This window comes from Fusarium mangiferae, assembly GCF_900044065.1.
Source record: "Fusarium mangiferae strain MRC7560 genome assembly, contig: FMAN_scaffold006, whole genome shotgun sequence".
NCBI lineage: Eukaryota > Fungi > Ascomycota > Sordariomycetes > Hypocreales > Nectriaceae > Fusarium > Fusarium mangiferae.
Window position 1 is genome coordinate 2,421,718 of NW_024573926.1, and position 17,125 is coordinate 2,438,842.

The 17,125-nt window shown below is 50.7% G+C and overlaps 7 protein-coding genes across 7 annotated transcripts; 5 read left to right on the forward strand and 2 right to left on the reverse strand.

The window, feature by feature from the left end:
- Positions 1–412: 412 nt before the first annotated feature.
- Positions 413–3,546, forward strand: FMAN_03568 (uncharacterized protein; the record flags this gene model as incomplete). Its single annotated transcript, XM_041832405.1, has 4 exons — positions 413–1,280; positions 1,801–2,347; positions 2,425–3,303; positions 3,339–3,546. 4 exons carry the CDS (start codon positions 413–415, stop codon positions 3,544–3,546), a joined length of 2,502 nt encoding a protein of 833 aa, XP_041682871.1.
- Positions 3,547–4,085: 539 nt separating this feature from the next.
- FMAN_03569 (related to positive regulator of PUT (proline utilization) genes) lies at positions 4,086–6,209 on the forward strand (the record flags this gene model as incomplete). Its single annotated transcript, XM_041832406.1, has 2 exons — positions 4,086–5,605; positions 5,657–6,209. 2 exons carry the CDS (start codon positions 4,086–4,088, stop codon positions 6,207–6,209), a joined length of 2,073 nt encoding a protein of 690 aa, XP_041682872.1.
- Positions 6,210–6,633: 424 nt separating this feature from the next.
- On the reverse strand, positions 6,634–8,144 carry FMAN_03570 (uncharacterized protein; the record flags this gene model as incomplete). The annotated part of the gene is made up of 2 exons (XM_041832407.1): positions 6,634–7,913; positions 7,961–8,144. The coding sequence occupies 2 exons, from the start codon at positions 8,142–8,144 to the stop codon at positions 6,634–6,636; spliced, it is 1,464 nt and encodes a 487-aa protein (XP_041682873.1).
- A 445-nt stretch (positions 8,145–8,589) lies between these two features.
- On the forward strand, positions 8,590–9,916 carry FMAN_03571 (uncharacterized protein; the record flags this gene model as incomplete). The annotated part of the gene is made up of 2 exons (XM_041832408.1): positions 8,590–8,910; positions 8,960–9,916. 2 exons carry the CDS (start codon positions 8,590–8,592, stop codon positions 9,914–9,916), a joined length of 1,278 nt encoding a protein of 425 aa, XP_041682874.1.
- Positions 9,917–11,352: 1,436 nt separating this feature from the next.
- Positions 11,353–12,977, forward strand: FMAN_03572 (uncharacterized protein; the record flags this gene model as incomplete). Its single annotated transcript, XM_041832410.1, has 3 exons — positions 11,353–12,267; positions 12,316–12,441; positions 12,492–12,977. 3 exons carry the CDS (start codon positions 11,353–11,355, stop codon positions 12,975–12,977), a joined length of 1,527 nt encoding a protein of 508 aa, XP_041682875.1.
- Positions 12,978–14,250: 1,273 nt separating this feature from the next.
- Positions 14,251–15,108, forward strand: FMAN_03573 (mannitol dehydrogenase; the record flags this gene model as incomplete). Its single annotated transcript, XM_041832411.1, has 2 exons — positions 14,251–14,570; positions 14,628–15,108. The coding sequence occupies 2 exons, from the start codon at positions 14,251–14,253 to the stop codon at positions 15,106–15,108; spliced, it is 801 nt and encodes a 266-aa protein (XP_041682876.1).
- A 312-nt stretch (positions 15,109–15,420) lies between these two features.
- Positions 15,421–17,125, reverse strand: FMAN_03574 (uncharacterized protein; the record flags this gene model as incomplete). The annotated part of the gene is made up of 8 exons (XM_041832412.1): positions 15,421–15,788; positions 15,839–15,906; positions 15,952–16,337; positions 16,396–16,463; positions 16,526–16,562; positions 16,609–16,790; positions 16,840–16,975; positions 17,027–17,125. 8 exons carry the CDS (start codon positions 17,123–17,125, stop codon positions 15,421–15,423), a joined length of 1,344 nt encoding a protein of 447 aa, XP_041682877.1.

Below are 17,125 nucleotides of genomic sequence, written 5' to 3' on the forward strand. Positions count from 1 at the left end.
TCTTGGTCAACAAGGTGTGGACTGTTGAAATGAAGGATGCAGTCTACCTTGCTCAGTACTGCACCTTCAAGAGCATCAGGGAGCTAAGTTCTTATGTTGATGTCATCAGTAAGCATCATACACCTCTGCATCGTCGCCTTACGTGCTAATTTGTTCTTCTGCAGTTCCAGACATCGTTTACCAGGCTGCCTTTGTTGCACAAAATGGCTTCTTGGTGCCTCATTCTTACTTCAACAACCATGGCGACGGAAATTTGTCGCAGGTTTAGAAGACCATGCGCGAAGCGAGTCAAGTCGATCAAGACTTTCAGAATTTAATTGAGCCTCTCAACAAACGACTTCACGACTACCAAAGACAGAATCGATTAGAATATCGCGTTGACATCAAAGCCATTGACCCAATCAAAGTTTTGATGACTTATCACAGAAATGAAAAGGTTCGGGAGTTCATCAACAACGTCGCAAAACTCTGCACGAAGCCAACATTTATCCCGGTGCTCAACGGACCCGTTTCGACTCCTGGCGGGTCAAGCAGTATCTCGCCTGAGGCGTTTATCCTGGCACACGCTGTTCAGATACTTCTCTTCGCCCCCCAGGACTGGAACCCCAATCGCATCTACTCTCGGGATCAGAGCGCTTACCCTCATCGATTCCCGACCCCTAAAACAATTGGAGGTGGGACAACACCCGCTGTCGCTGGACTCTTCTCTGTAGAAGACCTCCACCGCGCGGTTTTGTTGTTCTACTACTTGCTCAAACGACGGAGTGCATCGAAATGGATTACTAAGACTGCCCCTCGGAGTTCGTCTGATGTTGGGTTTCCAGGCTATCACTGTCCAGCCTCCCCAGCAATGAGTCAAGACCAACGTGAAGTTACTACTGCGCCACTGTCAAATGACGAGCCTAGCAACTCTATGCCTAACTCCCAACCTGATCAGCCGACTTCTTTGGTGGATGCGGATGCATCTGAAGCTCTTGGCGAACCGCAGCAGATTAAAGGGCTTGATACGATCAAGATCAACACATTGTTGATAGAGGCCTCGACAACCACGCGCCCAAGACGAACTGTTGCCGAGCGCCAGAGGGCGCTACATAGACCTGAGATGCATCCGCTTCTTGAATGGGAGCTAAAGGCTGAAGTCGCTTTCGCCAAGAAACTCCACGCTCAGCCGGACTTCGACTTCGACAAACTCCTCGCAAGATCTCGTGAGACTGAAACGCGGGTCACCTTCTCTCTCAAAGGGTCCGATATTACCACCTTCGTGAAACATCAACATGCTGGTAAGTGTGCTTCTTGAATTCAGTGGCCGTCTCAAAAACTTCTGCTTGGAATTCTTCTGTCTTGACTCATCATATTGCTAACGCACTGTGCCCTTTGGTGCAATGGTCAAGCACCTAGGCAAGCCCTGCAGCAATGCAGAAGGCAGTAGGTTCAAAACCCGCAAAGGGCACAATTTAACCCTTTCATTAAGGCAGGCCTCTAAAAGTAGCCTAATATGTCAACCGAGGCCAAGGCAAACCGCCAGTTATTAGGCATAGCTTAGCTAGGGGTTATAGGGGATCTAACTGGCTATACAGCTAATTAGAGACTGATTATAGTAAATTAAGGTAGCTTAAAGAGCTATAATTAGTCTAAATTAAAGAAAACCTAATTTTCTTTACTTAGGTGGTTAAATAGCTAAAGATAATGTGTAAGAAATATATTAGATTGGATTATACAGGGTAGATACCCTAGATTAGGCTTAGGCAGCTAATAAGACCCCAATTACACGCTAACGCACTGTGGATTTAGCAAGACCAGGTACTGGTGAGCTCTCACCTACTATTGTCATCGAAGAGTGCGACTTCAAAGGAGATAGCGACATTGCTTGTCTTGTTGCAAGGATCATGCCCAAAGTCTCGGAACAGGTATGCAACCAGACAGATGAAGAGACGCTGAAACACCGCAGCGCACTCTTGGCCTGCTTCGATTGGCGCAATAACTCTGTTCTGAAATCCAGCACGCCTTTCTTCCCAGGTACTCTCAGCAATGCAAAGAGTGTCATCGAGAGACTCAACGATCCGAAAGTTCCAAGGTCGCAGATTGAGGACGATGCCAATCCCGACGTGATCACCATGACCAATTTGTACGACACGGTACACGAAGATGAAAGCTGTGGTGTTGATCTGTTCTACATGCAGAACCAACTAGATAGAAGTGTGAAGGCACTGGGCAGCAGGGATGTCACGATCGGCTGGCTTCTCTACCACAGTCCGATCATGACCTGGGCGCTAGATTTGGCGATCAAGTACTGCAAAGATAACAAGGAGCGTCTTCTTGTGTATGTCGAAGACTCATGGATCCAATGGTAAGTTACACATCGATCACCTCATATTCAAGCAGGCTTGTTTGAAATCATGTAGCGAAATCACTGACATTCCATAGCGTTCTTGTTAGCCTGTTCGTCACGGCTGGATTCGATGTCGGCACTGTCCGCACTTCGGATGGGGCAGGTGAGACTAATCGCATCATTCGAGAATGGAACAACCCTCAGTCTGGCCTGGAGATCTTTGTGGCCAACATTCACACCAAGGTGATGCATGCGGACATGCAAAAGTACTGCTGTAAAGCTCTGGTTCTGGATTGGCCGCTTGAGCCAGAACGCCTTCTTCGGACTATAAACCACATGGTCAAGAACCGGCTGAACCACAGAGAGCCAGCAATGGTTCATATGCTCAAGCTTCGCTGGAGTTACCATGATGAAATCGAGAGAATCTGCTGCGCCAAGAGGGCAATGCAGCTGTCGAAGGACATCAACCTACCTGAATGGATGACAGGTGCAATCCGTGAGGTCTGCATCTTTGAGATGATCAAGACTGCGTGGCACCAGGGATTCAACCGCTATGCTTGGGTAGTCATGCACGACATGGAAGGGCAAGACTATGATGGGCGCTCCATGACACATCACGATGGTATCGCCCCTGGCCTCGGTCATGTCTTCTCCATTGCGGCCAAGCTGATGCTCAACTTCCCCGAAGACAAGAAATTCTGGGCCGACAATGAAGATGTCCTTGTCGCAGGGTGCTATCGCTTCCTCAAGGTGATTGACGTTGACTTCGAAAAGGGGGTTGATAGGCTTGAGGAAAAGCTGAGTTACACGCCAGAAAGGTTGAGGGAAAACTGTCTCTTGGCGTTCGAGCATTCCATGAGGTCCACACACGATCAGTTTGAACCTGGGTACGAACATGGAGATGCCTATTACGAACGGAATGAGCAGTTGCGTCTTGGTGTTGAGGCTAGAGCTCGGGGTGAGGTCAGTGCTTGGCCTGATGATGTGGAGAGTCAGGCTGCGGGAACAGGACTCTGGTGTTGTGCCTGAGGCGGATAGAGATGAAGAGGCAGAGCAGGTTGATGAGACTGGCACGAAGTGCAAGGCTAACGATGGTGGTGATGGTGGCGCGAAGAAGCAGAAGACAAGCGCTGATTAGGTTCAGTGAAGCATGCTGGATGCGGTTTTGGACGGGACAGATGAGATTGACAGAGACATCGGCGCGCGATAACGGCTAGGGATTTCATAATAGCCCTTAGCAGGGAACTTGCAGCAGAAAAGTCACTGGTTTTACTTAAATGAAACGAGAAGTTAGTGATGCGCTGCTGTTTTGCTAATGAGTAAAGTAGAGTTGGTCAATTGAGCGCGTCCTGTGTTGTGAGTGAGAGTCAGTTCCAGTGGATGGTAGTGCTGATCCGCTGAACATAGCCGCTGTGCCGTCATTGTCGGATGTGAACATGCACAAGATGCACATGCGATTGGTTTATCACTTATACCGAATACCACCCCGTCAAACTCCGGAAACAATACGTCTCTAGCAAACTTTGCAATAACTCAACTCGCAATTTTCATTCATCGATAAGAGGCGAGTTTTATACTTCCCCATTCTCAACCTCAAGCCAAGACCCGGAATCTCAAGCCGGCCCGAGCTTCAACCTGCACTAACAATTTCCCTCCGAACATCCGCGTCTTTCCGCCTTCTCTCACCTCTCGCACATCCGGCTTCCGCACGCACGCACGCTTCACCGAAAAAAGACCATTCACCGATCAACAGAGCATGCAACCCTCAGAACCAGAGCGCTACATCCGCAGCCGCATCGCCAACGCCTGCGACGGATGCAAGTCCCGCAAAGTCAAGTGCGACGGCAAATTGCCATGCAGCTACTGCACGCGTCGCCAGAAGCCTCACGACTGCCATTACTCTCCCCAGCGGCGGCGCAAGGCTCATTCTGTGCGATCACCGCAGACTTCGGAGCGGGCGCAGTCGACGAGACATACTACGCCTTCTACGCCTGCTGCTGAGCCTGTGAGGGAGAATGATAGAGATAATGGAGCACAGATTGATGCGGAGGATGAGACTGAGGTTCCAAGGGAGGCGAGGTTGGTTTGCGATGCACAGGGAAAGTTAATCTTTGTGGGCGATTGTGCGCCTCTTTCTTTCTTCCAGAGCGTGAGACAACTTGTCACTACACGAGTTGGACAGAATGCTTTTGCGCCGCAGTCGAGTCGATATTCAGTCCTTGAAAATGCAACGGCGCATCAGTCAAGACGGATACCGGGTGATAACCGCACACCAATCGTTCATCCAGAGGATATCCCCCTCGCAGTATCGAATTACTTATCCATTGCGACAGGACTCGTGGATCTATTCGACAATCGCCGCCTTCAAGATGATCTCATTCTCTGGGCGAACATGGACCAGAAACAAGACGACGCTACAACCATAGTCAACTTCCTCGTGCTCGCCATCGGTATGAAGATTAACGACGAGGAGCGATCGCAGGATTACTTTGAGTATGCGCGCGATAAAGCATACTCCAACCTCACCGGCAATCTCAGCGTCTCAACAGTCCAGATGTTTACGCTCATCACACTCTACATGCTGTGTTCATGCCAGATCAACGGCGCGTTTCTCTTCTTTGGAACAGCGGTGCGCGCAGGTTACTCGATTGGCATTCACAGAACAGAAGTCAACGCGCGTTTCGGTCCAGACATTCACAGGCAGCGCGATCGTCTTTGGAAGAGTATACGTGTCGTTGATCTGTTTCTGAGTTCGTCAATGGGGAGACCGCCTGCTACATCGGATGTTGATTGTACGGTTCCGTATCAAAGTCCTGATGAGAACGTTGAAGAACCGGTGGATCTGCTTAATGCATCGGTGCAGATATTCCTAGTGCTTGAGGGTGTAGTAACGGAGATTTACTCACGACGAAAGGTGTCGCTGCAGCTTACGGAGGGGATATCACTTCAACTACGGGATTGGTCTTCGCGGTGGTTGAAGCAACTTAAGGACATAGTTGCGAATCCGGAGGCTCAGGACAGAGCTCAGGCAAGTGGTGCTTGTCAGATATTGGCGACGTATTATTACGCCGTCATGCTGGTGTCGAGACCATTTCTCATGTATGAGCTTTGTCGGCGGCTATCAGATGGTTCAGTCAACTCGAATGGGAGATCTGCTTTGACGAGTGGGAAGTCAAAACTTGCTGACGCTTGTATTGACGCGGCAAGTTTGATGGTTGATCCAATATTGGATCTGATTCAGAAGGGGATTCTTGTCGGACATGTCCCCATTCTTGTGTAAGTCTCCATTGACATACAACTTACGACCATTGGTTCTGATTGCTACAGATCATGGCTCTTTGCTAGCTCTCTCGTTCTCGGAGTCGGCCTCCTTGGTGGCTTCGGCCGCGTCCTAGAGAAATACACCCGCATGGCCATCCACGCTCTAGACCACTGCTCCAAACACGACACCCACGCAGGCCAATACTCACTCATCGCCCAATCCCTTCTAACAACGGCCCTCGAGTATCTCGAAAAGCGGGAGCTCGCCGAACGCCAACGCCGCACCGAGAACTCAAGCCAGCTCTTTGGTCTCATACCCTCCGAAACGATGGACTCATCACCCACCTTCGCAGGCCAATCGATAGCTACACCGTCCTCACGGGGAAGGGAATCACTAGACAGGACATTCTTGCAGCATAACGGGTTGCAGAATGTCGGATCGCCGTTATTTGGCGACTTGGACTCGGCGTTTTTGGGGTTGAGCGAGAGTATGATGCAGACGCCTGATCCGAGCTACTGGGGCGGACCGATGGGGAACGAAGCTGACTCGGGGTCGGCTTTGAACTTGTTTGCGTTGTTGGATGCGGGCGGTGGTATTGACTTGACGCATCATCTGTGAAACGTCAACGACGAATCGGTTGGTGCGGAAGCTCGGAGGTGTCAGATTCGGCGGGTATGTTCCTGATATCAGATCCGACGAGCATTGCGCGTCGTGGTACATGATAAGATGATAGTTGGTCCTCGGGTAGGAAATGCCTTGTCTAGCCGAGTGAGACGATGATATGCGGGATGTAATGTGATAGATCATATGGCGCAATGCCTGGAAGACGTCGTCAGCATGCAAGTCTGATGATATGCAAAAGTTCTGAATTGAGGGAGAACCTTCAATGGAGTTGGAGAGAAAACAAATTAGGTGAAAAAGCATCATGAACAGCCAGTTGCTTCCATCTCATCCTGCAATCAAACCCCTAAATAGACATCACTAGACTCTCATAACATATCCAAAAATCAGGGTTCATTAAAATCATTATCTATCTTTTCATCTAAGGCAAAGCCGTCCTCAAAATCTGCATAAACTTCCAAACATCCTCAAACCGCGTGTACAGCGGCACTGGCGCCACGCGAATAACACCAGGCTTCCTCTTATCACAAATCACCGCATTCTCCTCCAACGCCGCACTGACATTATCCAACAATCCATCCTTCAACAACACACTAAGCTGCGTACCCCTCTGAAGCGGATCCCTTGGTGTGATGATCCTGAACAGCTCCGCGTCTGAACTCTCAGCCAAGATCTGATCGAGTAGATACTCCGCATACGCTGTCAGAACCAGAGCTTTAGAGCGTAGATCGTGCATGGTTGTCTTGTTGAACACGGACAATGCGCCGGAGAGACTGGCGAGGTCGATGGCGGAGGGGTTGGAGAGCTGGAAGCCGCCTGCGCCTGCGGTGGGGATGAAGTTGTTGTCCATGTTGAAGCGCACGCTCTTGTCGCCGCCGTACCAGCCCATCAGACGCGGGCGGTAGGTCGCTTTGCCGGTGGCGTCGTTGAGCTCGACCTTGCCGTGGCGCTCGTGGACGTAAGCGCCTGCGATGGATCCGGGGCCAGCGTTGATGTACTTGTACGTGCACCAGCATGCAAAGTCGACGTTCCAGTCGTGTAGCTTGAGCTCGACGTTTCCAGCGGCGTGGGCGAGATCCCAACCGACTACGATGCCCTTTGCTTGAGCGTAGGCTGTGATGCGGGGAATGTCGAAGAGTTGGCCGGAGTAGTATTGGATACCGGGGAGGAGGAGAAGAGCGGTGTCTTCGGCGTGCTCATCGATAGTTGAGAGAATCAAATCAGTTGTGATGATGTGATCCTCGTTAGGATGGATCTTAACCATGCTCTTCTCGGGATCAAGACCGTGCCAAACGACCTGACTCTCAATGGCATAGTGATCACTAGGGAACGGCTTCCACTCCAGAATGACCTTGTGTCTCTTCTCATTCGGCTTATAAAAGCTCGCCATGAGGAGGTGCAAGTTTGCTGTGAGTGTGTTCATGATGACAATCTCATGCGGAGAAGCTCCAACGAGGTCCGCCGACTTGATAGCGCAGTCCTCAGCGAGGTCCTGCCACGCGGGAAGCGGTGAGTTATCAAGAGCGCTGAAATGTCCGTTCACACCGATAGAAGCCCATGTCTCGAGCTGAGCGTTGAGATATTCTCGCACAGCTTTTGGTTGAGCGCCGAGAGAGTTGCCGACGAAGTAGAGACATTGTTGATCATCGGCTGCTGAGCCGTTGCCGTTGCTGTGACCATTGGTGCCATTGGCTGCACCAGCTACATCAATCAGTCTAGATATTCCTTGAGAGAACGAGTGTACTCACGAAGTGAACCGTCGAGAGCTTTCTTCTTGAGGGACTTCTTCGTCGGCAGCACAAACTCATCCCGAAGATGGCTTAGCTTATCCTGCGAGTCCAAATGGCGGGCAAAGTCAAGGGAGTTGGCATCGCTGGGGAACTTGGCGGCAGCACCGCTCCTCAAACGCTCGACGAACCCAGAAAGCTCCATTGCAGATTATAATAAAACAAGCAGGGTGATTTGATGTAATGAACTGATGTGGTTGAACTCGTATGATCCCGTTTGTGAGTGGGATTGCGAAATCACTTTATGTTCCGTGAAGCCTCCACCAATTTTTTAGCGGAAGCACGGAACTTGGTTGGTCCATCCGCACATCCGCATCCCGACATCCGCGTGGTGGACGTCATTATCCATTTTAGATATAGCGAGGTTCAGCAATTGGTCACGCGGGCACAACACGGATCGGATGAGACTTGCTCGGAGACCGGAGACGGAGGTCAAGTATACGGAAGACGGAAGGAAGAGAAAAACAAGAAATAACCCATGGTGTGAGCAATTGTATTTTAGACTGATGCTTTTCTGAGAATTGTCTTCTCTACTAATTCCATTAACCTTCTTTGCATTGCTCTATTTTTAAGAATTAATTAAGCTCAATATGTCGCCACACGCTGTTACGTACCAACTTCCGCGCATCAAGCTCACAGCCGAACTAAAAGAGTTCGCCGTGACGAGCAACGCTTTCCTCCCTGAGCACAGTCCCCTCAAACAATTACCCGATTCTTACTATGAACCATGGGAGCTTGTTATTCAGCACCTCCCCGCTCTGATCAAGTACTTTGATATAAGACGTGCTGTTGATACGCTTCCTGTTCTGTCGACGGAGAGATTACGCTCTGAGGCGGAGTGGAGGAGGGCGTATTCCATCTTGGCGTTCTTGACGCATGCTTATGTCTGGGGTGGAGAGAAGCCTGCGCAGGTAAGAAAAGCTACTTATACGTAATGGGATATGATGTTAACGGCGTTAGGTTCTTCCTCCGCAAATTACTGTTCCCTTCCTCGCTGTCTCACAACATCTCGAACTCCCTCCCGTTCTCTCATATGCCGCTGCAAACCTATGGAACTTCTCCTCTTCAAGCGACGATTTCACTGATCTCGACCATCTCGACACCCTACACACCTTCACTGGCACCGAGTCAGAAAAATGGTTCCTCCTCATCAGCGTCGCCATGGAAGCTCGCGCAGGCACTATCGTCCCCAAAATGATGGAAGCCCTCAAAGCCGTCAAGACACGAGACTACGATGTTATAATCTCTGCTCTCGAACAACTAAAGTCGTGCATCGACAGTGTCGGCGTTTTGTTAGAGCGCATGTATGAGAAGTGCGACCCTATGACGTTCTACTACAAGATCCGTCCGTTCTTGGCAGGGAGTAAGAACATGGAGGCAGCGGGTCTGCCTAAAGGTGTTTTCTACGATGAAGGGAATGGGAAGGGCGAGTGGCGCCATCTCCGCGGTGGAAGTAACGGCCAAAGCTCGCTGATCCAATTCTTCGATGTTGTGCTGGGCGTAGAGCACATAACCAGCGGTAACAACACCGAAAAAGCCGGCGAACGGAGCTATCACGACATAGTGAAGGATTACATGCCCGGTCCTCACCGGCGGTTCTTAACACACGTTGCTCGCAAGGGCAGTATTCGCGAACTAGCATCCCAAACACCCAGCACCCCCGCCCAAGAACGTCTCCAAGCGGCATTCACAGCTGCGACTGAGGCGCTCACGGTGTTTAGGAACAAGCATATCCAGATTGTGACGCGGTATATCATTCTGCCGGCGAGGAGCGGGCGGAAGGATGGACCGCAGAATCTGGCGAGTAGTTCGTCGAAGAAGAATGGGGAGGAGTTGACGGGGACGGGGGGCACGACGCTGGTGCCGTTTTTGAAGCAGTCGAGGGATGAGACTAGTGAGGCTGGGCGGTTGGAGTAATGGATTAGTGGTGTTTTTGTGGTTATAGAGCATAGCGATAGATGAGCGCGAAAAGCGCATTGTTTCTTTGGATGAATACATTATGAACATCCCCTGTCAAGCTTGATGCTCGGTTGAAGTGAACACATCCACTCAGATAATCGCAACGACTCACTGGCATTTAGTCAAAGAGCCTCACTTCTTTGGTAATCTCTTCTTCTAGAAAGATTCCATGCGCCAAGGCTGTAGAATTGTCTTCCGCGTACCGCCAAACTGCTCTTGGCATCCAACTCTCCAACACCAAGACCAACGATCATCAACATCCCCAAAGTCTATTACCAAGCTTGGGGTAACTGTCACCCTCTTATTGCCGAGTCCCACGACCATGTCCCTGGAATATAGGGTCTATCATTACCCGACTCTCTCACACACCGATAATTCCCGTTGTTGAGCCCCATCCAGACCCGGTCAATTAAGTCGAAAACTCTGTTCCTCGGAATCTTAGCTTAACTCCATACGGCGCTATATTTCCCCAATGACCAAAAACCCCCCACGCGTTTTCCCCACGGGCAGGAATTTCAAATGCTGCTGCCTTGCGAGTCAGTTGACTTTAGGATAATAATTCCGGGCCATTTACCGTAGAGACTGCATTCGGGCCTTTTTTTTTTTTGAACTGGTAATTGTCGGGGTTTGCACGGGCTTTGGGTTGGTGAGTGAGTTCCCCCTCACTTGACTCTGGCTGTTTTTGCGGAGTCTCCGCATTCTCTCCAACGTTGCAATGTTTGGAGGCGTGTGGAGGACAGAATTGAGAGATGGGTAGTGAATGTTAGAGCAGTCACCACTGCACCCTATCAATTCTCGAGTCTTTAATACTAGATGTACTACTAATTAATACATTTTGAAGCTACTCCTGTCTATTTTGTATCATCTACCACTTCTTTAGGGTTGTCGCTGTCCCTCCGGTGCATGTCTCTATCACCCTTTTCTGTCCCCCTTCCAATCTCCCTCTCCAAAAAGCAAAGATCTACACTCACACTCCACCATCACAAACCATTGGGTCCTTGCGCAACCCATCCGTCCAGTGTGACACTCAAATTTGCAGTCTCAGAAAATCCTGCCCCAAGCGAGGGTGACTGTCAACCTCTGGGGAACCCGTGATAGTCGCCTAATCAGGCTTAACCTACGCGGATAAACCCTTACCTCTTCCCCATATTCTCCATACTCTCAGCACTCTCTCTTCTCCGCGCTACACCATACTTGCTGCTCGATGATGTAACAGGTATTCACAACAGCCGGTATTTTACCAGCGCCTTGTTTCTCGATGTCTTAAAAAGGGTTCATCATGCCCAGCTAGGTCAGTCAGTCTCCCCTTTCCAGGTGTTGACGTTTGTTTGTGTGAGACTGGTAGCTCACAATTGTTTCCACTCTACAGATACCCACGAAAAAGATCCGTCACCATGGCAGATCACGCAAAGCCAGACGACCACGTCGCCTCGGCCAAACTCAGCGTCGAGTCGCACCCCGAATCCCGCGCCGCAGCCGCCTTCGCCATGGACTCGCAGCACCGACAGGCCGTCGAGAAGTCGATGAAGCGCAAGCTCGACACGCGCTGCGCGCTCTTCGTGCTCATCTACATCATGAACTACCTCGACCGCAACAACATGGCCGCCGCGCGCCTCAAGGGTCTGCAGGAGGACTTGAACCTCAGCTACAACCAGTACGCGACGTGCTTGAGCATCCTGTACGTGGGATATATCCTCATGCAGGTGCCCTCCAACATGTTCATCAATCGCATCCAGCGCCCGTCGCTGTATATTTCTGCTGCGATGCTGCTGTGGGGTCTTATCTCGACGCTGTCGGGTAGTGTGCACAACTTTGCTGGCATGGTCTGCATTCGTTTCTTCCTAGGCTTTGTCGAAGCTGCGTTCTTGCCAGGCGCTCTTCTGATTCTGTCGAAATGGTACACGCGCCGCGAATTGACCAAGCGCAACGCCATTCTGTTCTGCGGCAACCTCATCTCCAACGCCTTCTCCGCGCTTGTCGGCGCCGGCGTGCTGTCCAACATGCAGGGTGTTCTGGGCCACGCAGCATGGCGCTGGCTGTTCTGGATCGAGGGCGCCATCACAATGAGCATCGCCATCTCTGCTGCTTTTATTCTTCCCGATCTGCCGCATAACTCGCGGGGCTTCACGGAGGAGGAGCGACAGGTTGCGCAGCTGAGGATGATTGAGGATGTCGGCGAGGCAGACGAGGATTCTTCCGAGGAGAGCGCTTTCTACGGTCTTAAGCTTGCGGTCAAGGATCTCAAGATCTACATCATGATGCTGACCTTTACTGCTTATGTCGTTGGTCTTTCGTTCAATGCTTTCTTCGTAAGTCAATTGATGTCAATTGCAAGCGCGTCGCTAACAGTTCAACAGCCCAGTTTGACAGAGACGCTTGGCTTCGGATACGTGCCTACTCTTTTGATGAGCGCTCCTCCTTGGGTGTTCTCTTGTATTGTCTCGGTCATCAACGCCTGGCACTCGGACAGAACCCAAGAAAAGGTCAGTTCAATTGTCCATCGTGTCGCGCAATTATACTAACAACAAAACAGTTCTGGCACATCGTCGGCCCAATCGGCATCGGCACGACAGGCTTCATCATCAGCATGGCGACCGAGAACGTCGCAGCGCGCTACCTCGCCCTCTTCCTGCAAGCAGCATCTTACGCAGGCTTCATCGTCTTCTACTCATGGATCAGCTCATCCTTCCCACGACCCCCCGCCAAGCGCGCTGTCGCCATCGCCATGATCAACGCCTTCAGCCAGCTCGGCAACGTCGCGGGCTCGTACGTCTGGGACCTGAAGGAGAACGGGTACCGCAAGAGCTACGGCATTGTGCTGTCCATGTTTGGCGTCACAGTGGTCGGATGCTACATCTTCAGGCTGGTGCTGATCGACCTCAACAAAAAGCTCGAGAGGGGAGAGGCCAATGCTTGGGAGACGCGCCAGGATGTGGCTGCGCATACGGCGGCCGTCGAGATCATGGACAGCCCCGACGAGGCTTTGAGGATGAAGCGGGATTTCCGATACCTTATTTAAAAGCGGCGATGCCTAGGCAGGTCTGGGCAGGCATACATACATGCATGCATGCATCAAGGGTTATAGTAGACCTACTGCAAATAAGACAAGTTTTTTATGATGCTCTCCATGTCCAATTGAATGTTGTTTGGGTGATATTCTCAACAAGTGGCTTCATGTATTCTGCAACCCCTCTTTTACAGCATCTTCCGTTTTTGTCTCGGTCAGTGTGATAAGCATTACATGAACAATTCACACCCGCCAAGATTGATGAGTCTGGTATTAATGATACGCGATAAGCATTACTCAGTATTATCTATCCCTCTATCGCGGGTTAAGTCAGCATTTGGTGATGCTAACTCATCATCGCGATTTTCAATCTAGGGTAGCTTTTTCTGTCGGACCGGGATAAGGCAATTTAATCGTCTGACGCGGAACAGGTTAACGCGTGCTCAGCCAATCCAACAAGGTGCTGCGCTCTCAAGCTAAACCGAATGGGGAGCGGTGAAGCCGGCCGTTCTGCGGGGGCGCTCTAAGCAAGGAAGAGGGAGGGAGAGAGGGAGCTTGAGACGGGAGAATGACGCTCGGTTTATCCACTCTCAACTCCATCCGACTCTATTCTCGGTGGTATTTGGCAAGATATAAGATTCAATTATGGATCAATGATGAAAGAATCCATCTACTGATTCAGTTGCTGCTGCAATTGACTACCAGAGACAGATAGAGGGGTTGGCAGGACAAGCTCTTCACCCCGCCTCGCCATATGGATGTACGTCCACGTCTCACCACTCAAAAAGTCTAAATACAAAGTCCAATTGGTCAAAAACATCATCAGTTCACATGGGGGTTCGGTTCATGCGTCCCACCGAAACTTGTCCTCTGCCTAACTAAGCATGTGCTCGCCCAACAGACTGACTTTGTCAACCCCTCGACGCGTCTTTTCCAACACGGTTGCAGCGACAATGGAGGGGCATGGACCTTCAAACAACCCATTGAGAGTGTGATAGTGGATCCTATCCTCTTTGTAATCGCCGATGCCCCTCGTTTTGGCGTCTCTAGCTCGAGAAGCACTGCATGGTCTCTCTGCTTCCATGACATCACTGGCCCCATCCCCTCCATTACAGCTCAGCTCCTTGGGCTTGCTGCTTTTATTTTGGGACCACGCCATGATCTGAGTAGACACTCAATGCCGTACAAATAGTCTAGCATCTGCCCATTCCATTTCCCCTCCTCATTCTCTACCCCTCCATCTCTCTTCTTTTTTTTAATACCCAACCAATTCACCACCGTCACCATGGTTCAGCAAATCCCCAAGGCCAACCACATCCTCGACCTCCTCAGCCTCAAGGGCAAGGTCGTCGTCGTCACCGGCGCCTCCGGACCCCGCGGCATGGGCATTGAGGCTGCCCGCGGCGCTGCCGAGATGGGCGCCGACGTTGCCATCACCTACGCTTCCCGCAAGGAGGGCGCCGACAAGAACGTCGAGGAGCTCACCAAGGAGTACGGCGTCAAGGCCAAGGCCTACAAGCTCAACGCTGCCGACTACAACGACGTTGAGCGATTTGTTGGAGAGGTTGTCAAGGACTTTGGCAAGATTGACGGTTTCGTCGCCAAGTAAGTTTCCCTTGTTACTGCAGCACCAATTAACCCAATTGATGCTAACATATACAGCGCCGGTGCTACCGCCAACGCTGGTGTCGTCGACGGCTCTGCTGCCGACTGGGACCACGTTATCCAGATCGACCTCAACGGCACCGCCTACTGCGCCAAGGCCGTCGGCGCCCTCTTCAAGAAGCAGGGCCACGGCTCCTTCGTCATCACCGCCTCCATGTCCGGCCACATCGCCAACTACCCTCAAGAGCAGACCTCTTACAACGTGGCCAAGGCCGGCTGCATCCACATGGCGAAGTCTCTCGCCAACGAGTGGCGCGACTTTGCCCGCGTCAACAGCATCTCCCCCGGCTACATCGACACTGGCCTCTCCGACTTCATCGACGCCGAGACCCAGGAGCTCTGGAGGAGCATGATCCCCATGGGCCGCAACGGCGATGCCAAGGAGCTCAAGGCTGCGTATGTCTACTTCTTGTCTGATGCTAGCACTTACACTACTGGCTCTGACCTTGTCATTGACGGTGGATACACTTGCCGATAAATGGCTCAAGTGTCTTAATGATGTTGACGATACCAAACAAACAAACTTAGTAAAAGTAAATAAATATAATGAATGACACAATCATCAATCCACTGTGGATCTGTTCCTGGCGTGCATGTGCTTGCAGTAGCGAGTAACGAACGGCCTTATCAGATGGCGCTAGAAAATTCACCGACTGAAGAACCCACTTGACACTTCACGATGCTTGCTAGTCTAGTCGATCACGGCTGTCATCTCGATGACTAGACTACATCGCGATTGATGTGACTTCTCCGTTATATTTCTTACATCCAGTAATTTACTACACTAATCTTACACTTGGGTATCTCCATCGCTTGCAAAACTGACCGTCGCGTATGATTTACTGTCCTTTCTCCCCTCTTTTGTCGTCGACGTTGTCCCAACTCTTGTCGCCGATGAAGCCGTCGTGCCCGTATTGGCCGTCAAGAGTCCACCTTCGTCGTTCAGTTCAATGGCCTGCGACTCCCCCACCTCAATAGTAGCAAGCGATCGATCGACGAATATCTTTCTATTGTTTTGTCTCGGCTCCGTCCCTTGCCTTGCTCTTATTCGCGATATTACATGTCTCACCAGATGTCGAATGTGCGGCATGCAAGCGACCATGACGCCGACCGAAATCTCCACGTTTGACCAGATGAAGGCGGATTGTGCGTGATCGACTGGTTAATACGTTAGCTCGTGATCTGAAAAGTTGACTGAAAGAATCTACCTGTTAAGTCCTGAGAGAGTAGAAAAGCTACAAGTTCGCGAACTCGAATCGCAGCGACAATTGTAAGACTGTACTGTTAGCAGTAGATCGAAATATACCCTTGAATCACTCACAATATCCCAACACTGAACATGCTAATGACGCCGAGTTTCTTCTTCAACTTCAACCCCATCCCCCAGAGCTGCGTCATGGGCAGAATGAGCATCCAGATATCCAACAGCAGATTGATCCCCGCGAGCGGTAGAGTGAAATTAGTAAACCCGGTCAGGATAAGATGACCTTTCTTCTGCTGCCATCCATTCCAGAACAGTGAAAACGGCTGGATCTGGAAGAAGACGAAGATGAAGAATCCTACCCAGATAAAAGCGTTAAAGACCATGGTGCACTTGACCACAATCCTGAACTTGTGGTCTGGAAAGATCCGGAGGAAGAAGCACAGGATTGCTGCTTTGACGAGGACGAGGGCGGTCAAGTACAAAACTTCGATGACGATAAATAACTGAAAGCCAAGATTAGTTTGGGCATTACGAGTCACAGCGTTTGTGGCTCAGTCTAACCTTGAAGATCAGTATGATCTGGCTGTCATTTATAAACCACATATCAAGACCAAGTCCCAAAGCAAGCACTGAAAAAGCCCCAAGTCAGCAAACAAACTTGGAAAATGGGGGAACAAAAGGAAGGACTTACTGATCTGCAGCACGATATAATACGGAATCATAACTGCCTATTCCTGTAAGCACCCGTTCAGCAGCGCAAGGTAAATGACTTACAACCGATAGAGTCGTCAGGGTATCGTCAATTCCCCATGTAAGGCCAAGCCGGAATTTGGTTACTATCCTCAAGGCGAAGAAGACGAGCGCAAATGCAAAGACGACGGTACTGTTTACTCGATACGACGTTGTATTGTTGGTCGGCGGGATCCCGCATGCAGCCGACGACTCTTTGATGAAGTCTTTCTACACGTTAGCAACCCTGAAACCCTGCTTCTTGGAACAACGTACCCATGGTCTGTCTCATAGAGCACTTGACCATCAAGCAAACACCCATCGCTTTGGCAAACGGCTTGCTACTACACATCGCCTCCTGTCCCATCTCGGCATATTCCTTCTTGCTCAGAAGCTCGGTTAGACAGTCGATCTAGTACCCGTCAGAAATAGAATCACCAAGCACAAGATCTGCAGTACTGACAGCACATTTCGGCGCGTCTGCGAGCATGGATTGAGCCGTCGCTGTGCCGTACAGCAGGCATATCGTCCCCAAGATGAGAAACCGCCTGCTGAGCGTCAT